General features: G+C 55.5%; 1 protein-coding gene across 3 annotated transcripts in view; it reads right to left on the bottom strand.

The window, feature by feature from the left end:
• Nucleotides 1-442: 442 nt before the first annotated feature.
• Nucleotides 443-24,936, bottom strand: part of ETS1 (ETS proto-oncogene 1, transcription factor) — a 77,893-nt gene continuing 53,399 nt past the window's right edge. For 2 of the 3 annotated variants that reach the window (XM_048328566.1, XM_048328565.1), the window contains 5 exons: nt 22,116-22,193; nt 20,793-21,038; nt 15,183-15,443; nt 6,053-6,171; nt 443-5,153 (listed from right to left, as the gene is read on the bottom strand). In XM_048328566.1, coding sequence (XP_048184523.1) covers nt 4,938-5,153; nt 6,053-6,171; nt 15,183-15,443; nt 20,793-21,038; nt 22,116-22,193 — 920 coding nt within the window. In that variant the 3' untranslated portion in view covers nt 443-4,937. The remainder of the gene's footprint in view (nt 5,154-6,052; nt 6,172-15,182; nt 15,444-20,792; nt 21,039-22,115; nt 22,194-24,936) is intronic. The other variant, XM_048328564.1, reaches the window with a different exon arrangement.

The raw sequence follows: 24,936 nt of genomic DNA, 5'->3' as shown, positions 1-24,936 counted from the left end.
ATTTCTCCTCCCGATGGGCCACAGCCCAAGATCTCCAGGAGGAAAGAGAATTCCCAGCACATCTTCCTGCTGGTGGCCACGGGTTCTGGAAGTTGGCCACACCCATTCCCCAAGATCCTGCTGAGGCAAACGCTGCTCTCAAAGTTCATTTGGGCTGCTGAACCACAGATACCCCATGCTCCCAGTGAGGATTTGGGATGAAAGAGGATTTGGAAAGCCTGGAATGTGGATCCACGATCCCAAAGTGAGAGGGAGCCATGGGGAGCATCACCCTGCCATGAGCTGCGATGTCGGGCAGGCCCTTCATTCCCATAAAACCCCAATTTCCATCATGGGAAAAACAGAGAAATTGCTGGAATTTCCACAGTTTTGCATTGTTTTCCCACTTTCCGCCCCAAATCTAAAGAGGAAAGTCAAGGAATAATCACGCGGACACCGAGGGTTAGGAATTATTCTTCTTTTAATTTCACATGGTTTAAAATACGATATGAAATAAGGCTACAGTATATAAAAAACTCTCCAGCAAAATGATGTGCCAGCATCAGCAATTAAAACAAAACCAATCCCCTCCTTCCCCAGGAATTCAATGGAGGAGGGATTTTTATTTTTTTATTTGAATCCTTTAAAAAAAACCAAACGGAACCAGACACAACACACGGACACACACACACGTCGCTACATCTCTAAGCTACCTCAGCTCAGGTTTTTTTTTAAAAAGCACCTGCTTTTTCCTTGGTTTTTTTTTTTGTTTTTTTTTTTTTTAAATCTCACTTTTAAACTTTTTTTTCCCCCCGCTTTTAAAAAATATAAATTATATGAAAATACACGTTGGAAAATAGTCGAACAGCACAATATAACAATCTCTTTTTTTTTCTTTTTTTACTTCTTCTAAGTTTATCAGCTTAAAAAAAATGTGTAAAACCAAAATAAACAAAAAAAGACTTCCTTTTTTTGTTGGTTTTTTTTGTTTGGTTTTTTTTTTTTTTTTTTACTGAGGCAGTTAATTCCTGGAGATATTCCATTATAACATATATGTATACATAGATTTATCCTTTATTTAAACCTCTTTGGAATGTAGACAACAGCTCCTGGGTGTTACACAGACCTTACCAGGGAGCAGAGCACGCCAAGGCATCCCAGTTTTCCAATGTCCACGAGGAACCAGCAATTAAATCCTAAAACCTCGGAGAAAACCCCTCCAAAAAAAGCAAAACTCAGAAGGTGGAGATATTTCCTGCAGCATCTGGATTTATTGGTGCTTTTTGGGACCGTTTTTTGGAGGAGGTGGTGGTTTGGGAAGACAGGAGAAAGTGAAATTTTACATTATTCTTTATTTTTTTGTCCTGTTTGGTTATTTCTCCCCCCAAACGGTCACATCTGGATCAGGATGGTGGGAATAACATGGATCTCCACTTGGACACACCCCAGTGTGCAAGGATTATGGTGATTCCACATGTGGAGATGGAGAGGGACAGGCAGCAGGAAAGTGCTTCTGGTTTTTATCATTATTGGGGTGGTTTTTATCATTATTGGCATGGTTTTTATCGTTATTGGGGTTTTTTCCTTTATTTTTGAGGTCCCAAATATCAACTGTCAAGGCCCCCGAAGCTGTTTGCAAGTAGGGCTCAGGCTCTGCCAGAGGGGCCAAGGGGACACCAACCCACATGGAAACAGCAGAAAATGAGCAGGACACAGAAAATATCCCAAAAAACTCACCCAGAGCACCTGAGAATTCCAAACCAAGACAAAACGACCCTGTTTCCAACAGGATCTGCGAGGAGGAATTCACTCCTGCCTGGAGAAAGCAGCACAGGAGGGAGTCCCAGCCCGGGCAGATCTCCATCATCCCTCTCAGATCCATCCTTCTGGGCCAGCAGGTGGGAATTCACCACATTTTCGTGGACCTGAAGGAGCTCAGAGGGTTTGGGTTGAGCTCGTCTGGCTCAGCACAGCCCTCGCCAAAGGCCAGCGATGAAAAGCAGAAGGAGAAAGGAACCAAAGCAAAAGAAACAAAGAGAAATCCACACATTTCCAGTGTATAAACAGCACCCATCTCTGGGATGGCCTCTAGAACGGGAATAAAAGCAAAGGAAAAGAGGAAATGATGGGACTGATGTGTCTGGGACTGCTCACAGGCTGCGAGCTGGGAGGGCAAAGGGCCAGGAGAAACGGTGGAGAAACTTCAGCCAGGGGCTACTTCCAAAAATCCAGAGCTGCTTCCCATGGCTCACCCTTCCTAACCATTAAGCATCTCCCCAGAATCAGTGGGAATGCACAGGCCCAGCTTGGAAACCTGGAATAAGCCCAGTGGATGAGGGATTTAGCCTGGCAGGGGGAGGGGTTCTACCCAAACCTGCAATTCCTTCTGTTGTAGCGGAATTTCATCCCATTCTTTTCCTTTTTCAGCTGGAGCAGCCGAGCAAAGCAGGAGGGAGGTCCTGGGACACAGCCCATGCCAGGGGCAGGAGCTGGGATGTTTGGGAGCCCCTTTCTTAGGGTGGAAGGGGGATTTAAGTGACCCATGATGGGTGAGTTCAGGGCACTCTGCAGCAACCCTGAACATCCCACAAACCCCTCTGACTGCTGGAAATCCAACCCTTCCTGTTGGGATGCTCTTCAGCACCTGCTCCCTGTGCTCTCTGTGCCCTCACACCTCTCTTGGCTCCCTGTCCAGCTGTCCAGCCTGAGGCTGGATCTGTCCCAGAGCCTCATCTGTGGGGCTCTCATCCACAATATCCCGATTTTCCTTTCCTCCCTCCAGCTTGGCCAGGCTGCCTCCATCCTTCTCCTCCCTGCCTGCCCGAGGAGATGAGCCCACGTTTCACTTCTCAGTGGGCAGCGTCCCTTTCCTCCTTTGGGGCTCTCTTCACCCTCCATTCATCCCCTCTTCCCTCCTTTCCATCCATCCCACCCTTCCCTTCAGACAACCCGCAGCCCCTGGGTCTAACAGCCTCCCTTCCTGGACCCCCTCTCTGCTTCCACTCCCTCCTGGCCTTCCCATTTCCCCTCCAACACCACCCCTTATAAGGACACAGCAGTTCTGGGGCTGACTTGCCCTGAAATGACCAATTTTAGGATACAGAGGTATGCAGAGGAAAGGAGGAGAGCCCAGCACCTCTGGGCACCTTTGGGATCGGGGTCCCCTCCAGCTCTGCCCCTCTGCAGGGGTGTTTGTGCCTGAATATTCTGGCTCTTTAACACAGATTCCTGTCCTGCCACCTGATCCATTGGGATCAGGCAGGAATCACCTCTGGAAAGGCTCTGCCCCCCTGACCCCAGTGCTGTCCCACAGTGCCTCTGGAATGAACTCTGTGCCCCAAAGACACACGCAGAAGGGATTTTGGTAAAGTACAAAATGCTGCCTTTAAATGCAAACACCCAGGGGGGTGAAAGATTCCCTTGGGCAGCCAGATCTGCGGGGATCTGGCGCTGGGATTGTATCGAGACATGGGAAAGCACCCCTGACCCTCCAACTCTCACCAAGCGCACCCCAAGGGCGGTGGGACGTGGTCCTCAGCCTGCCCAGAGCATCCTGGCAGCACTGGGCACAGCAGGAGTGACTCCTCCAGAGAAAAGCGGCTGCAGGAAAGGTTTGGAGGCCAGAGGGAGCAGCTCCCCTGGGACTGATCCCAAAGGCATCCCCGGTGACACCGGCCGTGCTTCGTGTCACTCACACCCCGCCAGGATTGGTGGCAGCAGCTGCCCAGGAGCCATAAAGATCCCATTTGCAGGGACAATTTCCTTTCTGCTGTGCCCACACACGGCCATAAAGACAGAGCTGCTGGAAACAGGAAGGAAAAACCATTTCCCTTTGGGTTTTGAACTTTTTCCTGATTTTCCCCCTCAATTAACTTGCATATTTTCCATTTACCACATCAAAAATATGGGAATTTCTCCCCTTCCCCCCTCCCCCAAAAGCTTTTCTGTAAGCACCAAAGTGTTCCTTGAGCAAAAGAAGTGATTTGGAAAATGCGAAAAAAGCCATTTTCCGTGGAAATTTTGAGAGGTTTTGTGCAGCCAGACATAAAAAAAATAAAAAAAGCAGGGATTTCAACCAGCATTATCAGCACAGCGTGTGGGGCTGGAAACGAGTGGCACCCCCAGCCAGCATCACCAGGAGCCACTCTGGAGCTCATTTTCCTTCCCATCCCAGTCCCAGCATTCCAATTCTCCAGTGGGGTCTACATAAACTAATTCCTCTTTTTCTCTTCTTCCTCCCTGGGATAAAACTCTCTGCTGGCAGAACAGAAACAAACACACACAATATTGCAATACTGAGACCATCTTAGAGCTTAAGACTATTTAGGAAAAAAAAAAAAAAACAAATACTGGCACAAAATTTAATAAAATAAAACTTTAAAAAAAAAAATAAAAAAGAGTCTTGATCCCTCCTAGGAAAAATTCTGTCTCCTGAAGAAAAGACGACGATGGACAGAAAGGTGATGGGACAAGAACAACCATTCTTGGCTTTTCCCTGTATTGCCCCTCCCCGAAGCAAGAATATTCACCCATTTTGGTTTTCCAAAAGAAAAAGAGTTTAAATTCCTCAAATCCTCAGGAATATTGTCATTCCTGACCTGTCAGTTTGTGTGTGAGCAACCAAAGGGATCCATTCGATCACATTTTTTCCTAAACAGCCAAGGGTGGGGAGGGGATTGTTGGTTTTTTTAAGTGAGCTACATTTTTCTGGCTTTCTTAAAACTCCAAATTTCCCCCCAGAAAAGCCTGTCTTGGAGCTTTCAGGAAATCACCAAAAAGCCCATCCTTCCCAAAAGTTTACCTCTTCCTCCCCCCTCTCCCCCGACATCCTCAAAGCCTCGAATCCGAGTGGCCCTCGAAAAAAAAATGAGCAGAAGAACAGCGAAAATCGATAAAAAAGAACCACCGAACGAGTCCCGCCGGCTCTCCCCGAGGACTGCGGTGTCGCCGCGTCCCTGTCACTCGTCGGCGTCGGGTTTGACGTCGAGCATGGCGTGCAGCTCCTCGGGGGTGTAGCCCAGCAGGCTCTGCAGGTCGCACACGAAGCGGTACACGTAGCGCTTGCCGGCCGTCTTGTGGATGATGTTCTTGTCGTAGTAATAGCGCAGCCCGCGGCTCAGCTTCTCGTAGTTCATCTTGGGCTTGTTTTTCCTCTTGCCCCATCGCCGGGCCACCTGTGGGGAGCGGGGAGAGGGAGGGAAAGTCAGCGTGGCTCGGTTGGGATGTCCGTGTGGAGGAGTCTCTTTGTCGCTAAGGTGGACACAAGAATTGGCGCTGGGGAAAAGCAGCCTCTGTGCAGAGGCAGAACATGGCAGAGCGTTCCATGAGGATTTACCTGGATAACCCCGTGTGCTACCTCTGATATATCCTCGTATCCCCAGTGCTTCACCCCTTTCCCAAGGTTCCTCCTCCACCTTCTGCCAGTTCGAAACCAGAGGACACCAACACGCAATGGCCCGGTGGCGGTCACTTCTGCACTTTGGAAGGCTCTGGTCACTCATGGAGTGATTTAGGTTGGAAAAGCCCTCCCATCATGGAGTCCAACTGTTCCCCAGCTCTGACCCATGTCCCCAAGTGCCACATCTACACTCCAGGGGTGGGGACTCCCTGGGCAGCTGGGCCAGGGCTTGACAGCCCTTCCCATGAAGAAATATTCCCTAATATCCAACCTGAACCTCCCCTCGTGCAACTTCCTCTTGTGCTGTCACTTGTACTTGGTAGGAGAGACCGACCCCACCTTCCAGCCAGGGAAGGGGACAAAGATCCCATCTGCTCCCCACAGCAGGGACAGTCCCCCCTCGCCTGTACCTGGCCTTTCTGAAGAGCTTTACCAATTCTCCTCTCCCTACAGCGTCCCAGCCACTTCCCACCGACTTTGGGTACAAATCCTTGCTTCCAAGGGGTGACTGCATCCCAGTTTTTAGCAAATTTTCAGCCGGACTCGGATTTCTTGGTTCCCCACAACATATCCAAGACCAGAACAAAGCGGCTGCCCAAAGGGAGCAGGAGAGGCTTATCCCCACCAATATTTCTGAGGAATTTGGGTTGTGCACTTAATTCCAGGGCACTTTACCTCGTCTGGGTCAGAAAGTTTGAATTCCCAGCCATCGCCTGTCCAGCTGATGAAGGATTGACAGGACTTGTCGGTGAGCAGTTCCAGCAGGAATTGCCACAGTTGGATGGGCCCACTGCCTAGAAAGACAAAGGAAACACAGGATATCAATGCCAGGAAAAGCACAGCTTCTTCTACCCCAGAGGGGGAAAAATTCCCATGCAAAAGGTGCTCACTGAATAAAATAAAGCCCTCTCCTGTCAAAAAGAGCCACCAGCAGCCACAGGGCAGGAGCTGAGCTGGGAGTTCAACCCTACAAGTAACAGAGCTTCCTATCTGCAGGAAGAGCTGGATATTCATGCCCTGGAATGCTTCATGCGGAGTTACATAAATAGGATTATTTTTCTGGCACACAGACAGGAGGAGTCACTGCCTTGGCACCGGAGCAGCACCAATCCCTCCGTGCCAAAGAGCCGCCAGCCACGGCTGAACTCCGGCAGACTCCGCTTCCCGACCTTGACTCTTTGCTCCGTGCTGTTGATCGAGATAAGGGGGACCCAGGTATGAGAATTCCTTGGCCTCTTTCCAGGGCGTGTCACTGCAGGAATGGGCTCCGCTGGCTCGTGGGGAGGGCGGGAGCACACAGAGCTCCCCAGCCCAGGATCTCCTCGCCACCACCTTGGCACAGCCTCAGCAAATCCATAAGGAACCCCCTGACCCAGCTGGGGAGGCACAAGATGAGCTGGAGCATCCCATGCCAGGGGCATTCCACCTCTCCTTCCACACCCGGTCTCCATCTTCCCTCCAATCGCTCATTTTGGCCATCAGGAATTTGTCCCAGTGCACCCAGCGAGAGCCTGCGGTTGGTTTTGGCTTCAGTCGTGGAGAAGTTTGGAAATATTTATCTCTTCCTTGGGCTTGTGTCCCAATCCAAGGTAGAGGAGAAGCCCTGGAGCCAAAATCTTTTTGATGAGCAACTTCCAAATGCAGCCACGGCCCAAATATTGCACTTAGCTGTGGGCAAGGTGTTTTGGGAGAGACCCTGGCGTGGTTTAAACCCACCTTGGAATAGATCACTAATAATGACAATAATTATAACAAGACAGCCTGGGGAGAGAGGAAATGATTTATCTCACAGGGAGTTGTACAGGCTGGATTAGGCTGGGGTAATCCCAGTGCTGACAGCCCTGAGCAAAGTTTCAAGCAGGGAAAAAATGAAAAGAGATGGAGCCCAGCCTGTTTCCAGGAATGACAATGGCTGCTGTCTGAGCTGTGGCTGCAGGATAACCCATGGAGGGGAGGGAAGGGAAGGCTGCTCTCCTCCACAGAGTTTAAAATGACTCAAAAGCTGCTGGGGAGGAGGAAATGAGAGAGCTGGCTCCAGGACACGGGAATGGCCGTGTCCCATCCAGCCCTTCCCAAATTGTTTCCCTCCTGTTATCCCTGTGGAACTGCTCCAGGGCTTTGTCGGCGTCAGGCCTGGGGGTTATCACAGCCACAGGCAGGGCAAGGCAGGGAGCTCCCAGCCCACTCTGCTGGAAATGGGAAAGGACTCGGCAGGGAAAGGCTCCAGCCCGTCGCTCCTCTGGAGCTTGCCAAGATGTTGACTCCACAGCCGCACTCTGCAGTAGGGATGGAGCTGGATTATGCACTCCAAAATGAGGGAGGGAATTCAGATGACGCCTTTGCCTCTCATTGAAAGGGAAGAGCCAAAAGCTCGGCCTGAAATGCCACCACACCTCCAGGCTCAGGCCTATTTATAGCAGTGAGCTCTAAATGCAGAGAAAACCCTGGGAAAAAGGTTTTGGTGGCTGCCTGAGGTCTTGCAGAGGTGAATTCCCAAGGGGATGAGTCCTCTTGGCCCACCTGACCTTACACCAACTCCCCACACAGAGCCAGGGAGCATCCAACACCCAGATCAGGTTAACAGAGACGCTGCCCAAGGAGTCCAAGGCCAAGTCCACCCCCTCCCATCGATTTCTCTCCTGCCCAGCTGAAGAATAAGGATTTTTAGTTGATTCCTTCCCCGAAATAAGACGGGTGCCAGGTTCTTGGGTGAGGAGCTGCCCTCAAAACACCCCTGGGCTATCCTGGCCCTACAGGATCTTTGGAGGTTCCAGCCTCACTAACCCTGAGCCAATGGCCGGTGCCATTCCCGTTTGGTTGCCAGCTGGCAGGGAGAGGTGTCGGGAAACACAGGAATTCTTGCCCTCTCTCTGGCAAGCAAGGTAGGGTTCCTGCCACCGCTCCCAGTGCCGCTCTGCTGGGTATTTTGGGATTTCCAAGGAAGAGGTGTCATCCTTGGAACAGGGATTCCCGAGGTCTATTCCGAGCTGCCTGCGGGACGCGCACGTAAAACCCCAAATTCCTCTCGCTGGACAGGCAATTATGTGAGGAATGTGTTTATGCAGGGCTCCAGGCATGTCCCAGCTCCTGTAAACGCCCCCTCCCTGCCCGAGGGGGAGGCAGCCGAGCCTGGCAGATGTGGCACTGCTCCGAGATGGCAGTGAGGTGGCAGGAGCCAAACTCCGGCACATGCCCAGGCCTGTGCCCCAAATCAGCGCTGGCAGGGAGGAGAACGGAGCAGGGAGCAGTGCTGGAGGTCAGGGCATCATCTGCTGCAGCTGTAATTAGTGCTGGAGGGCCATCTTCACAAATGAGCCGCTCTGCAGGCAGCAAGGAGCAGGGGATCTCTTCCCATGGGATTTCCAGGTGGCTCATGCAGCAAAGCCGCTCCCCTTGATGTCACAGGGCAAGCAGGAAGCTGCCAGGCTTGTCCCTGCACCCCAAACCTCCTCATCCACAGGAGCAGTGCCCATTTTCCATCCCTTCTGCTGCAACCCTTCCTCTCATCCCAGCCAGGGCTGGAAATCCCCACCAGGATGCCAGGCTGGGATCACTCCATGGTACAAGCACACACAGCCAGGCTGTCCCAAGGCCAGCGGGTGCATCCGCTGCCGTGGTTATCCCAAAACAACCACCTGTTCCCGCAGCCTGGACTGGGATGCAGCTCCGAGCGTGAGGTTTGGAGGGGCACAAGGCAGCTGTTATGGCATTGCTCCCTCCACACACATCCAGGGGCTTCCCAGAGCCATCCCAGCCCTGGCTGGGGATGGGGGCAGCCCCTGCTCCACAAGAGACAAGGGGAGGACTCAGAGGGGTGGGGGTGTCCTCCCGCCCCTCCGCCACCTCCGGCACCCGCAGGGCAGCTAAAAATAGCACCCACAATGGGGGCCCTGTCTGGCCTTGGTGGCACTGAACAGGGTCCTTCAGCAGGGACTGTCACACCACAGGAATTCTGCGGCGTCAGGGGGAAAATATTCCTCTTGAGCCGGATGGCAGTGGGAATAGTGGGAAAGCTGGGAACTGCTGGCCGAGTGGGGCTTCCTCAGCACCAGCCCCCGATGGTGTCCCCAGAGCGAAGGATTTGGTGCCACACCACCCCTGTGCCACCCTTCCTCAGTCAGGAATGGTCCCCCAGCCCATTCCCAACCACTGGGATACCAAACTCTGCCGGATGGGGCCGTTCCAGTGGCGCGGTGACGGTGGCACGGCCCAGCTGGGGCAGACAGGCACAACCCCGTCATCTCTCTCGGGAGGGTTTTACACATCCACCCCTCCCAACGGCCTCTGTTTTGTTTCCCTTCGTTCAAACAAGACAAGAAGACAAAAAAACCCCACCTACCCACCCCCCACCTTTGCCTGGCGTGCTGCGGTTTGTGGTTCCAACCCCACAGAACAATCGGCCCTGGCAACGTCTCCAAAACAGCCCCTGCCCTGCTCACCTGCCCACCCTGCCCACCCCCTTTGATGGCACCACAGTCCCCAAATCCCCCAAAGTCAGCCCAGTTCCCACAGCTCCTCCCCAGCTCCTGCCCAGGCTGGTGGAGGAGTCAGACACTGCAAGGTGGTGGAACTTGGATGGAGGCATCTCCAAAGAAAAAGCAGGAGAGGACCCAGGAAGGCCCTTCCTTAGGGACAACACGGCCATGATTGCAGGCAGGAGGGCCAATCCGGGCCAGAGCTGCTTCCCTGCTACAGCTCCTCTGCTCTCAGGAAGGAGGTGTTGGGAGGACTGATCTGGTAGAATTTCGTGAGTGGGAAGGGACCCACAGAGATCAACTCCAGCTCCTGGCCCTGCATGGGACAGCCCCAAGAATCCCACCCTGTGCCTGAGAGCGTTGTCCCTGAAGCCAGAGGCTGACTCCAGAGGCACCTGGGAAAGCTCCAGGGATTTTGTGAGCTCCACACCCCCTTGAGGGTGCTCCTGCTGTCCACGAGCTGCTGAGCAACACCAGCTGGGTGTCTGGAGGAGACACAGCCAGAGCTGCTGCCCCCCACCGCCCCCTCCCCGGGCTGGAGGAGCCCTGGGGAGGGCTGAGCTCTGCCACGGTTGGGCAGCGGCGCGTGGGGCTGGCTTTGCTCTCGTTTGCACGTCTGGCAGGTGGGGCAGGAGCCACTGAACCGGCCCCACTCCCACCCTCGAGTCGCCACCCTGGGGAGGCCAGAAGGGCCCTGAGCCCACTGGGCCCTGCCTGAGGCAAAAGCGGGCAGGAGCTGCTGGGTGGCCACTCTGAAGTCACCTGCAAGGGCAGGTGAAGGGTGTGACCCAGAAGGAGCAGGGTGACACCATCCCCTGCGTCCCAGCAGGGCCAGAGGGGTGCCTGCACTCCCACACTCCTGCTCCGTGGCTGCAGATGCCCACACGGACACTCTGCTCCAGCAGTGCAGGCACGCAGGATGCTGATGTTCCCAGCAATGCTCGGGATGGCAAGGACAGCCAGACCACTGGAGTGCGGCGGGAGAGGGGACGGGAAGGCAGCTGCTGGAGGATTTTTGGGTGCCGATGAGCACAGCACAGGGGGGATGTCGCCTGTGGAGGCTTCAGAGCAGCAGCACAGCACCGGGGGAGGGGCAGCAGCACCTGAACTGTCCTGAAAGAGACCCACTTTCCTTGGCACCGCCTCGGCTTTCTTGCAAAACAGCAGCTGTGCTTTCACTGCCGGCTCACAGATAAGAATCGCTCACAAACAGAGGCTGGGGAGGCTTCGGGCTGTGCGAGGGAGGCCGCTCACACACAGCAGAGGGGCTGGGAGGCCCCCGGACACAGCCCTGTGAGCCCTGACAGCGAGGGGCAGGGCGGGCTCTGGCCTGGGCACAGAGAGGGCTCTGGGTGAGGAGATAACGTCTGTGAGAGGAGATAACGTCTGTGAGCGTTCCTGCACTGCCTCCTGGATTCCTGATGGGCATCGGGATAACGAGGAGGAGGATGGCACCGCTCTGAGAGGGACACTCTGGTCATGGGCAACATCAGCTGGGAAGGGGCATTAACCCCTGGAGTGCTGGGACTGGCTTTGAAGGGATCAGCACCTCCCTAAGCAGGCCCAGAGGGGAGGACAGGCAGCAGCACCCACACCAACGCAGCCTGGCAGCTGCGGGATCAGCGCCTGGGGAGCACTCGCCTCTCCCATCCCTCCCTCCTCCCCTCCCCCGTGGAGCACGAGGGGATGGCCCTGCTGTGTGCTCAGTGGTGTGGAGCAGCGGCTCCGGGCTGTGGTAGCACCAACACCGTGGATGGAAAGCCCCGGGCTGTCGGTCCTGCCCACCACCGAGCAAACAAACCCCATAACTTGGCTACCAACCCACACAGCTGCTCAAGGGAACCCAAAACCAGCTCAGTGCTGAACAGCTACATCGAACCAGAGAGGTTTGAGCCTCCTGTGGCCCTGCAACACCAGGGGAGTGGCAGCACGGGCTGCAAACACCAACACAGGGCACAAAGCTCCAGCTGAGTTTATCCAGCCGGTGCCAGGGCTCCTGCAGGATGCTTGGTGGCCGTGGGAAGCATCAGAGGCTGCAGGATCCAGCTATGGCACAGCCCCAGGGGATGTGGAGGCAGAGCTGAGCTCACTTTAGCCCAGCTGGGCTCAGGCATGGAGGGATCTCTGCCCACTCACACCAAGCACGGCTCTGCTGCTGAACCAGGGAGCTCAGAGTGAGCTCAGCTGAGCCAGCAGTGAGCACACATCCTGAGCCATCCCCTGCCTGGATGCCATGGATGCACTGTCATAGCAAAGAAAATGTAAAATCTCAGAATCACAGAATCTCCTGAGCCAGGAAGGACCCACAGGATCATCCAGTGCAGCCCCTGGCCTTGCACAGACACCCCCAAATCCCACCCTGGGCATCCCTGGCAGCGCTGTCCAAACGCTCCTGCAGCTCTGGCAGCCTCAGGGCCGTGCCCATTCCCTGGGGAGTCTGGGCAATGCCCAGCACCCTCGGGGGGAAGAACCTTTTCCCAAAATCCAGCCTAACGCTCCCCTGACACAGCTCCAGCCATTTTTTCAGGTAAAATTCAAGCTGGCCAAGATTTGAGTGAGCTCCAAATCCAGGAGTCCAGGGCTGGCCCTCCCTGCAGCGATGGAAACTGAAGTTCACCAACTCCTGAGCAATTACATTTCTCCTTCAAAAAAAAAAAAAAGATAAGAAAATTGCATCAACCTCTCTGTGAGCAACCATGGCAACTCGTTAAAATAGGTCAAGATGTGGGGGCAGATAAGGCAGCTCTGAAAGGCCGCTCGGAGCTGGGTGAAGAATACATCAAACGCAAACAGAGCTTCTCCAAAATGCACCTTCTCACCCCAGAACGTGCCTCCGGGGCAGATACCATCAGAGATGTGCTGGGGCCACCTCCCTGGGCAGCACGGAGGTAACAGAACCTGAACAGGACTCTCAGATCTTAAAGTCAGCAGAGAAAGTCCTGGGGATGAGGGATGTGACGTCCCTCTTCACCCTGCCAGATCTAGTGGGGCCACCTCAAGGTGCCTGGTGGGTGCTGGCTGTGTCCTCGGGGGGAAATGGAACCCCAGGGTCTGGGTGTTTTGTGCTCCTGGGCTGGCAGAGCCCTGCTCTGGTCCTTGGGAGGCTCCACCTCCTCGGCCGAGCCACAGGCAGAGCTCAGACTCTGAGTTCCCCTGCTCTGGCTGCCAGACAGCACTTCCTCCCCCGAGTAAAGCGAGAGTAAAGCACAGCAAAGCACAACAACGCCTGAGTTCTGCCTCAGTCCCCACTCCGAGCTCAGCTGGCCCAGGCCAGACCTCCAGCACTTCTCAGTGCACAGCCTGAGTGGGGCTTTTTGCACTGACACAAACCCAGAGAGTGGAGAGCGCCCAGTTCTGCCCCAGTTTGAAACCCAACACGTTCTACTCGCTCTTCCCAGGATCTGCTCTCACAGCGACCCAGCTCCGGCTCCCTTTGCTCAGAAAAGCCACTGCTGAAGGTCTGGGGGCTTTAAAAGGGCTCAGAGGACATCTCTGGGTTCACTGCCTGCCAGGATCACCTGTCCAGAGCCCATTCCCAATGGCAAAAGCTGCCTCTGCTGGCTTGAGCACTGAATGTTGCTCAGCAGCCTTTGGAGCGGGCAAACAGAGCTCCAGCTCAAGGATTTCCCAGTGATTCCAGATTTTCCTCTCCACATTTAAAGCCTCTCAAGTGAAGCAATGCAAAAATAAATAAAAAAAGCCAGGCGTTCCCGCTTATTGATCCCACCAAAGTGCCTGGGCCAAAGGATTCTCTTCCCAGCTCCAAGAGGGGTTGGAAATGAGGTGAGGGAAAATGTTACGCAGAGCAAAGCGTTTGGAATTGTGCTCTGGCATTGCGTGAACCCAAGTCTCCCCTTCCCGAAGGCACAGCTCCAAGGACAGCCTTTGGGGTGCTAATATTCCTTGGAAAAACACAGGGCCCAGCCGCTGGCTTCAGCTCCTCGCCTCTCTCCGGGGGTGGTTCTTTTGCGCTCTTTTCCACGAGCTACGTGGAGCAAACGTGGAGGGAAATATCCAGCTTAGGAAAGAATGCTCCTGGTTTTGCCAGCACCTCGGTGCCTCAGTTTCCCCAGCTGTTCAAACGCATCCCGGGCTCCTGGCCAGGCACTGCGTACCCAAAGCACTTCCAGGTGCTGAAGGGAAAGGCATTGTCAGGAGAAAATAGGAATGAAAATAGGAATGAAAAGAGCAAGTTGTGCTCAGTGGTTTCTTTTCTCAGGAACATCGATTTCCATGGCACAGCAGAGAATGAGCCCCTGGGCTGTGGTCCCTCCTCTCCCTCCCCAAGCCCCAATCCCTACAGGAATGCAGAGCACACTCCTGTTTTGTATGGACTTGGTGGAGTCTCACTCAGCAGGCAGGGCTGAGCTCTCTTTCTAACTAAAGCTATAGCAACAAACCACTTCCTTTTTTACACTCCTAAAATTATCTCCCCAGCTTTCCTCCCTCCTGCACCTCTCCCCACCCTCACAAAGGCTCGGTATCAGCCCCGAGATGAGATGAGATGAGCCGTGCGTGGGAGGACACTCAGGGACAGTCGCAGCTCAGGATCTGCTCTGAACCTGGGGATGATCTTTATCTGCACAAACTCTTTCCACCAGCTGCTCCCAGCTGGGGCAGGACAGACCCGAGTGTGCAGAGCCAGGGGAGCTGGCAGGAGGCTGCCCCAGAGTTTTCCTCAGAGCACAGGGAAAAGCCATGGCACGGAAGGGTTGGAAAGGATTAGCTCAGCTTTAGCTGGAAGCCCCATCCCACCAAGTTTCTCTCCTTGGAGATGCCAGATTGCTGAAGGGCTGTCACAAAGAGCCAGAGTTTCCATGGCCTATCACCTTCTCATCTCTCCCAGCACAAGGAATGGAAAACGTTTGGGATGGCTTTGGCAGCGCCCCATCCCTGCCTCACACCGAGGTACGGAGCACAGCCAGGGCCTCCTCTTGCCAGAGGGGACAGGAGCAGTCCCCACGCACAGCAGGGCTGGGGATGTGGCTGCTCCTGCCCCAGGTGGCCACCGGTCACCTGGCAGTGCCACAGGGGGCTGGGGGCTCTGTTGCACCTCGTGTACAGGAACCAAACCAGAGCCAGCTGAGGCCACAGCTGGAGGTCAGCCAGGTCCCTCATCCCCCATGAGGTGTGGGGTGTGTGGGATGGCCACACTCGAAGGAGATGCAGCCCTGGGCTGACCCCAGAGACACCCCAAAACCTTCCCTGCACCAGCCACGCCGAGCTGGGGAAGCTTAGAGCACCCCGAGGCTCTGCCCCCAGGGATGGGGAGGTGCTCCCCGAGGTGCTGGGGGCCCCAGAGGGGTTCTCCAGGATCGAGGGTTCCCTACCTGTGTAGCCAGCCAGGGCAGCAGCAGGAATGACAGGCTTGTCCTTGTTCATGTCGGCCCGGTCCCGCACATAGTCCTTGAAGGTGCCCTTGGGCTTGTGGCTGGGCAGGGTGGCAGGGTAGTCCTCGGAGTCAAAGCTGTCATAGGAGGGGACGCGCTGCAGGCTCTGGAAGGAGGACTGGCTGCTCCAGGACTGCGTCAGGCGGTCGCAGCTGTCGTAGCTCTCAATGCTCTCGAAGGAGTCCTGGCCTCCCAGCTTACCTGGAGGAGGCAGAGATGGTGAGACGGGCCTGGCCAGCACAGGGTGCCTCACCTGGCCAGCACAGGGTGCTTCCCCTGGCCAGCACAGGGTGCCTCACCTGGCCAGCACAGGGTGCTTCACCTGGCCAGCACGGGGTGCCTCCCCTGGCCAGCACGGGGTGCCTCACCTGGCCAGCACGGGGTGCCTCACCTGGCCAGCACAGGGTGCCTCACCTGGCCAGCACGGGGTGCTTCACTGGCCAGCACAGGGTGCTTCACTGGCCAGCACGGGGTGCCTCACCTGGCCAGCACAGGGTGCCTCACCTGGCCAGCACAGGGTGCTTCACCTGGCCAGCAAAGGGTGCTTCACTGGCCAGCACAGGGTGCTTCACCTGGCCAGCAAAGGGTGCTTCACTGGCCAGCACGGGGTGCTTCCCCTGGCCAGCACAGGGTGCCTCCCCTGGCCAGCACAGGGTGCTTCATTGGCCAGCACGGGGTGCCTCACCTGGCCAGCACGGGGTGCCTCCCCTGGCCAGCACAGGGTGCTTCACCTGGCCAGCACGGGGTGCCTCACCTGGCCAGCACAGGGTGCTTCACCTGGCCAGCACGGGGTGCTTCACCTGGCCAGCACGGGGTGCCTCCCCTGGCCAGCACAGGGTGCTGCACCTGGCCAGCACGGGGTGCTTCACCTGGCCAGCACGGGGTGCCTCACCTGGCCAGCACAGGGTGCTTCACCTGGCCAGCACGGGGTGCTTCACCTGGCCAGCACAGGGTGCTGCACCTGGCCAGCACAGGGTGCTTCACCTGGCCAGTACAGGGTGCTTCACCTGGCCAGCAAAGGGTGCTTCCCCTGGCCAGCACAGGGTGCCTCACCGGCCAGCACAGGGTGCCTCACCTGGCCAGCACAGGGTGCTTCACCTGGCCAGTACAGGGTGCCTCACCTGGCCAGCAAAGGGTGCTTCCCCTGGCCAGCACAGGGTGCCTCACCGGCCAGCACAGGGTGCCTCACCTGGCCAGCACAGGGTGCTTCACCTGGCCAGCAAAGGGTGCTTCACCTGGCCAGCACGGGGTGCCTCCCCTGGCCAGCACAGGGTGCTTCACCTGGCCAGCACAGGGTGCTTCATTGGCCAGCACAGGGTGCCTCACCTGGCCAGCACAGGGTGCTTCACCTGGCCAGCAAAGGGTGCTTCACCTGGCCAGCACGGGGTGCTTCCCCTGGCCAGCACAGGGTGCTTCCCCTGGCCAGCACGGGGTGCCTCCCCTGGCCAGCACAGGGTGCTTAACTGGCCAGCACGGGGTGCTGCACCTGGCCAGCACAGGGTGCTTCACCTGGCCAGCACAGGGTGCCTCCCCTGGCCAGCACGGGGTGCTTCACTGGCCAGCACAGGGTGCCTCACCTGGCCAGCACGGGGTGCTGCACCTGGCCAGCACAGGGTGCCTCACCTGGCCAGCACGGGGTGCTTCCCCTGGCCAGCACAGGGTGCCTCACCTGGCCAGCACGGGGTGCCTCACCTGGCCAGCACGGGGTGCTTCACTGGCCAGCACAGGGTGCTTCACTGGCCAGCACAGGGTGCCTCACCTGGCCAGCACGGGGTGCCTCACCTGGCCAGCACAGGGTGCCTCACCTGGCCAGCACGGGGTGCTGCACCTGGCCAGCACGGGGTGCTGCACCTGGCCAGCACGGGGTGCCTCCCCTGGCCAGCACGGGGTGCTTCACCTGGCCAGCACGGGGTGCTGCACCTGGCCAGCACGGGGTGCCTCCCCTGGCCAGCACGGGGTGCCTCCCCTGGCCAGCACGGGGTGCTTCCCCTGGCCAGCACGGGGTGCTTCCCCGGCCAGCACAGGGTGCCTCCCCTGGCCAGCACGGGGTGCCTCCCCTGGCCAGCACGGGGTGCCTCCCCTGGCCAGCACGGGGTGCCTCACCTGGCCAGCACGGGGCGCTTCCCCTGGCCAGCACGGGGTGCTTCCCCTGGCCAGCACGGGGTGCCTCCCCTGGCCAGCACGGGGTGCCTCACCTGGCCAGCACAGGGTGCTTCACCTGGCCAGCACGGGGTGCTTCACCTGGCCAGCACAGGGTGCCTCCCCTGGCCAGCACGGGGTGCCTCACCTGTGCACTGTGCAGGCTCAGGGAAACTGATGCTGTCCCTTTCCATCCCATCTCCAAAGTAAGCACAGCCCAGGCCTGGGATACTTTTACCTTTGTCATTCAGAGTAGGGCTGAGCCCTGGAAAACTTCAGGCAGAGAGAGACGGGGAAAAACCCAAATCTGGCCTTTTTACCCAAGACTGGTGCCTGGGGCTGACTGGAAGTGGTCCCTCATTTCCAAAAGGCAGTGTCAGAGACAGCGTTCACTTGAGATACCCAAGGCTGAGCTCAGGAGCCTAAACATGGGCACTCCAGGACCTCTTTATTCAGAGGGTGGGCAGGCCCTGGCACAGGGTGCCCGGAGCAGCTGTGGCTGCCCCTGGATCCCTGGCAGTGCCCAAGGCCAGGTTGGACTGGGCTTGGAGCAGCCTGGGACAGTGGGAGGTGTCCCTGCCCATGGCAGGGGGTGGAACCAACTTTAAGGTCCCTCCCAAGTCAAACCTTTCTATGATTCTCTGATTTCTGTGATTCTCTTGCTGCTGAAGGACATTGAGGGTCCCCAATAAATCCCCCATTACATCTGCCAGCCCTATTCAAACACTGCTTGGGCACACCCAGCTCCTTTAATTTGGATGTTGCCTCCCAAACTTTTTTTCCTGCCATCTGTTCCAGCCAGCCCCACATCCCCAAGCAGCAGCAGGTTTGATGGAGAAGGAGAGTGAATAGCTGAGAGCTCCAGCAGCTTTCTCCAGCCCTGGTGAGGTGAGCACAGCTGGCTTGTGTCAAAGTCGCTCTCTGGGGTATTTTTAGCCGAAGCCAGAACATGAGAGGCCAGATCCTCAGCAATGCTGATTTACACCCCCAGAGCCGGCCCGTGCAGCCTCTGCACTGGAACAGAGCTAAAAAAGGACCCAAAGAACAAACTGAAATTGCTGCCTCTGATCTCCCTACGCTGCCGATTGCTCAACATCTTTCCTGACAAGCTACGAGCGTAACAGGATCATTCAAGTTCACTGATTTCCCAAACCCGGCTAAAAACAGCTGCTGGGATTGTGCAAGAGCTCCTGGAGAAATTTCCATTGGCAGAGCTACCCACAGCCTGGGCCCAGAGAGCAAGTCCCGGGGGAAGGGGAACGTGGAAGGGCGCTGGCACACACCCCCAAATATTTGTTGTGTTGTAGCTTGAAGAGCACTTGCTGTGGAAAGGCTCAACTACTGCAGGCCCTGCCCTGACTGCTGGCCCGGAACCATTGGGAGTTGGGATCCATTGGCTTCATTCTGCTGGGACAACCCTGTTTCAAACTCTTTGTTCTTTTAGTTTGTTGAGGATTTCACACTCCCATCCTTCCCTGAGTGCTGTAAGGGGAACACAGCGCTGCTGTACATTAATTGGCATAACCAATTCCCTGAGCGGTCCTGCAGCACAGGCTCGTTCACAAAAGGAATTAAAACCTGACAGAGATGTGATTAGTGTCAATCCATTGAAAATTCACCCAAATTCCACCTAGCTGGAACAATCACGCCCTGCACTTACTCAAGAGAAGCTGAAACGAGTTTGGCAGCTCCACTTCTCAACCTGATGCCCTCACTGACAGGGCAGAGGGAAACAGCCCCCGTGGGACCCCAAAATTCCCTCCTAAAGGCCCCAGACAAGGCGACTGTCTGGAAAACCTTCACCCTGAGGTGATGCTGAAGGGCTTGACTTTGTATCAGACTAACCTTGTAAGACAGGGCAAGGTAAAGAGGAACATAAATACAAATTAATTGGCCTCTGTTTCATATTAAAAATATTATATTATAAAATCTTACAAAATTATACTTTCCCCCCACCTCTGGGAGGATCTGTGTCCCCCCAGGGCTGAAATGCAGCACTGGTGTGAGCACAGCCTCTTGCAGGGTTCATGTCTTTGCTAACAGCAGCATCAAGGGCTCTCTCTTCCCTCCCCTGAAACCATTTTTAGGCTTGCCACTGAGAACAGGCTTGAGGCGCAGTTGCGAAAGCCTTCCTGCACCATTGCACTGTGAGAATGATGAAATCACCTGTGCTAAAGAAAAGGTCATGAAAAGGGAAAGGCACTGCTGAAACAGAGGCAGAAAAACAACCCCAAAAGAAGAAGTTTGCCCCAAATTAAAACCCTGCTGCCCTTCTGGCTCAGGTCACCTCTCTCCGAGGGAGAGGCAATAACACAATTAATAACTTCCCTGTAATTAGCTCTCCCAGCTTGGAAAAAGAGTGAGAAAGTTCAGATGAGCTGCACGGGCGCTGGAAAGCAGCTCTGGCTTTCCCGGGAGGGCAGCTCATCCTCAGCTCTCCGGATCAATGGGTTTCACTGCTCCACATCAAACCTGGCTCACAGCAATGCGCCACCGAAACGCCTTCTGGGCCTGGGGACACCTGGCTTCTGCTCAGGGGGGATGGCACGAGGGTCACATCTCTTGCCCGTGCCTCGGGTTCCCTGCCTGGAATCAGGAGATAATGATGCTCTTTGTGAGGGGCTTTGAGCTCTGTGGATTAAACCTTTGCTTTGAGCGGAGGCAGAGCCACATCCGCAGCCTGGCATCACTGATGTGATCACAGAGCACTTGGGCACGTGGGCCCCAGGTGTTCCCAAATTCATAACATTAATTGGGAAGGTATTTGGGCTCAGATCTTCCAAAGTGTTCAGGTGTTTAAATCCCACCATCCCAAACAGGAACCATGTCCCTACAACTCTTTGGAGAGGAGCACTTGGGGGCCCTTCAGCTCTGCTGCTGCCTCAGCCCCTGACACTGCCCCTCCTAACAGAGCTCAGGAATTGGCTACAGGAGAATATTTCGAACAAGCAGCCATCAAAATCCCTGGGGATAATGGACAAAGGCTTTGGATCACAGGGAGCAAACCTTGCATAGCAATTCCTGATGAGAACATGTGAAGAATTTGTGGGGCTTTGCCTAGGCTCCTACAAAATGGGATTTCTACAAGCACCCAGCAGTTTTTCCTCCCTGATGACACAAAAGCTCATTTCAATTCCACTCAGGTCCGACATCAAAGCACAGCACCAGAATTGCTGCGTTTCTGCAGATGTGAAACAGGCAGTGGAGGAGAGGAAAGAAAGACCTTCCTCAAGTTTCCCCTGGAGAGAAAGGCAGGGAGGGCTCAAAGCCACCAGGGAATCCGGCGTGTGTTGGGAGAGGGCTGTGCTAGCACTGCACAGCTCCCTGGTGGCCTTGGGAGCACATTCCCACGGGAGGGAAGGTGAGAACAGCAGGAATCCACGCCCATCCCGGGTTTAAGCCCGGCTTTACCTCGGCTGGCACGGCCCATGCACATGTTGTCCGGCGTCACCACCTCCTGCTTGATGGAGAAGTAGTCGGTCTGCAGCGAGTCCTGCGCCGGCTCCCGCAGCAGCACCGAGGGGTAATCGCTCTCGTACTTGAGGGACAGCAGCTCCTCCGAGCTGATGGGGTGCAGGGTCTGGTAGGACTCGGTGATGAAGCTGGGCTCGGAGAACTCGGAGGGGGGCACGCACTGGGCGTGCTCGATGCCGTAACCTGGGGGCACAACGGGAGTGTCAGAGCCCACCCCAAAAGCAGCCCCAAGGGACCAGAGTATCCCCCATGCCCACCCTGAGGCTCTGGTTTGGGCAAGGGTTCCAAGAGCGGCAGAGATGGGGTCTGAAAAACGCAGCAATTCAGCCAAATTAGATACCCCCAAGCATCTTCAATGTGCGTTGCACCAAATTCATCCCAAGGGAGGGAAAAAGCTGGAAAATCCTGGGGAGTGGAGCCTCAGCAAAGGAGAAACAGGGCAAAAATGCTTCACTGCTGATTGGGAAAGGTGAGTCCCTGCTACAGCCACCTCTCCTCAGTGCCTGAGCCTGGCATCCCAATCCACAGAAACACAGAATCAGGGAATCAGGAAATCAGGGAATCCCAGAAGGGTTTGGGTTGGAAGGGAACCTAAAGCTCATCCAGTCCCACCCCCTGCCATGGGCAGGGACACCTTCCACTGTCCCAGGCTGCTCCAAGCCCCATCCAGCCTGGCCTTGGGCACTGCCAGGGATCCAGGGGCAGCCACAGCTGCTCTGGGCACCCTGTGCCAGGGCCTGCCCACCCTCAAGAGCAAAGGATTTCTCCCTCACACCTGATCTAAATCTCTCCTCTTCAGGTCAGTTTGGTTTTTTGCTGGTTCATGAAATATCTCCCAGATTTCCAATGCCCTTAAAGAACATCTCCAAAGCAGTGGCAATGGGAAGTGCAGGAGTGCAGATGGAGACTCATCCCTCTCCTTGCTAGGCTCCTCCCTGGCAATCCAGAATTCAGCCTTCTTCCCCCATTCCTGCCCTTTTTAAACAAATTTTTCACAATTCCCAATACTCAGGTGTGCTGAGACTGCTTTCAAGGCCTGCTGAGCTACAGCTTCAGACAAATAGTGCTTGAAAAATCAGATTTTGGCACACAAAGCAGCCACCAAAAAGTACAGGAGGCTTCCAAATAAACCCCAAACCCTTGGAAAAACAACATCTCCCTTCGCATGGTGCAGCCCTATTGTGGTGTAGACAAATCTCTGCTCAGAGGTGCTTCCAGGCATGACAATGGTGCTAATTGACCCTGCTAATTGAGACTTACTAATGAAGTAATCTGAGGTGTAGCGGGACTCGGGGTACGTGGTGTTCACTCCGTTTGCTGGGTACGGTTTCACCTCTTCTGCAAAGAGGAAAGGAAGGAAATGTCACCCATCCGAAGGCACATGGAGCTGTGCAAGGCTTGCTGTGATGCAGAGCACCCTGAACTTCCCAAAATCTCCTGCCTGGGTTAAACCAGGACGTTCTGAGCAGCAGGAATGAATTCAGAGCTGAAATCCCACAGAAACCTGCGGCTCACGGGGTACTTTGGGAATTCCTACTGCAGGTATGGCCAAATGTAAACAAAACCAACCCAACCCAAACAGCAGCACCTTTCTCAGTCAGGTCCCTGGGAGGCTCTGAGCTCCCAGCTGCATCATTTCCTCACTTGCCTCAGGCTTTGTCACCCCTTGTTCTCCTGGAGGTTGCTGAGCACACTTCCATGGGTGAGCTCCTGGAAAATTTCCCCACCCAGGGACAGTTGTTCTCTTGGAAAAGCTCTATTTTTAGACCAGCAGTAGGAGTGGGGACGACACCCCAAACCCAGCTCCTCTAACCCCAAATCTGTGCGAATTCCCAGCCAGTGCAGCCCCTGGTGCAGGCAGAACATTCCATGTTCAAAATCCCCACTGTCCCTGACCCCACTCCTGACACAGACTCCTCTGTGTATATATGGGCAAAATGCCAAATTTCAGCCTTTCCATGGGCATAACTCACTGGGGAAAAGCATGGAGCCCACCAAAGCATGGATTCCCTGCTTCCCATGGCTTTCTCCAAGTGCTTTACTCCTCCTGGCTGGGCTGAATCTGCTTTCCCATGCAAAAGCCACCCTGCCCCTACCCTGAGCAGTTTTTCCAGGAACACCTGACTCATTCCAGCATGGCATTCTGGGCAGGGATACCGGGATGGGAGATTCTCTTCCCTTTAACCAAAGCAGTGCCCCCGGGCAGCTCGAGGCTGGGTTTGTTTCTGGGAGGCTCCGTTCGCCTTCGAGGAGCCTAAATCTGCCCCTCTCCCCTGGGGATTGCAGGCTGGAAAATATTCCCTAACAAAAGGAGGGGTTGTGCAAACACAGAGGACTAATGAGAAACGCTCTGCTCCTCTCCCCACGGTGCCTGCCAAGGGGCAGGGGGTGACCACAGAGCAGGGCAGAACCTCGGGTCGCGCTTACAGCCAGATGCAGGGCACTGCTGACTGCTGGTGACCGAGGGGGTTATTTTGGGAAGAAATTTGGAAAAATAAGCCTGAAAATACCCAAATCCATGCGGGGAAAAGGCGCCCATGTGCTGTTTTTAAACCCTGAGCAGCCTGTGGTACGTGAGTCACTCTGTGCTCACCGGGGACGGTGTCAGCGCAGGGGACAGCGGGGTCACAGCCTGTCCCGGCACGACCCCGGGCCAGCAGCACGGGTCAGGCCGGACACTTCAGGGTTAAGAACCAACAGCCCAGTGATGGTGGTGGGGAAGGTGGAGAGACAAGCTGGAGCCTGGAGACACCTGGATCTCTTCCCACCTCACATCCAGGCGCAGGGGGAGACCCCCAGCTCCTCCCACACAGGCAGGGACGTGGCAGGGACAGCTCTGTTCTGTCTGTACAGCAGCAGCACAGCCCAGCTCTGGTCAGGGCTGCAGATGAGCTCCCAGCTCAGCCCCAGGACTTACAGGGAACAGAAACCAGTCCTGGAGGAGGTTGGTTGTTCCTTGGAAGCTCTTTGTTACTCTCCAAATACTTCACTGGGAAATGTGTTCAGAGCCCACCAGAGGAGCCAGGGCCCAGCTTGTGCACGAATGACAAAGTCACCAGTGAAACCAGACAGGGAACGGAGACTTCTTGGTTCCCAGGGCAACACCAACAGTGTGAAGACACAGAAATTCAGCTGTATTCGTTTTCAACCTTTCTGAAGAAGAGTTGCAGCAGACACAAAGATTTCCAGCCTCTTTGTAAAAGCTCCTCCCTGTCCCAGACCTTTTGTGCCATCAGTGCTGCAGTGTCTGAGCATCCACGTGTGCCAGTGCTGCCTGAAATTACGATTCCCGCTCGGCCATAAATCTACGGCATCAAGTCCATCTCCACATGTGGGGCATCTGCAGGAAGGAGGTGCAAACCCAGCCCTGCTGCCTCAGCCAGTACCTGCAGCACATCCCACCCTCTCCAGTGCTGAGGAATACAGCCAAAATTATTCCTGTACAGCCCAAAAAATCTCTGAATTACAGAATCTCAGGGTGGGTTGGGTTGGAAAGGACCTTGAATGTCACCTATTCCCATCCATGGGCAGGGACACCAAGGAAGAAGGGCTGTGGGAAGGTGCAAGCAATGGCTCATTGCAAGGAGAAACTGGGCTGACCACAAGGTTTGGCTTTGTTTGGTTAAACTGCTCGGTGTTGATCCAAGCACTCCGTGGAAAATATGCAAAACAAAAGGGATGGACCAGATTTAGAGCCCAAGAGCAGGAAAACAGCCCAGAGCCCGGGAAGGGCCGTGTTTACCTTCTGCAAACCACAGGTAGCAGTAAAATTAGTAATGGGCAATTAACATCCATTTGTCAATGGTTTCCTGGAAGGAATAACTGTGCTCCCCCTCCCCTTCCTGCCACCAGGGTCAGTAGGACAGCACAGGGGACATTCCAGGAAAGCAAATAGCTCTGCAGGGAAAGGAGCTGCATAAAGAGCCCAGGTGTGCTGCAGCTCCTGCTTGGGGCTCAGGTAGAGGTGCTCAGCTCCTCACCTGCTCCTCAGAAACCATCCCAGTGGTCCTGGACATCCAGACAGGGGAAATCAACACCCAAAATCAAAGTGCATGTCCCCAGTCACTAAAAGTTAATGCCC

Source organism: Corvus hawaiiensis, chromosome 25 (genome assembly GCF_020740725.1).
Source record: "Corvus hawaiiensis isolate bCorHaw1 chromosome 25, bCorHaw1.pri.cur, whole genome shotgun sequence".
NCBI classification, from domain to species: Eukaryota; Metazoa; Chordata; class Aves; order Passeriformes; family Corvidae; genus Corvus; species Corvus hawaiiensis.
This window is presented reverse-complemented; position numbering and strand designations above follow the sequence as displayed.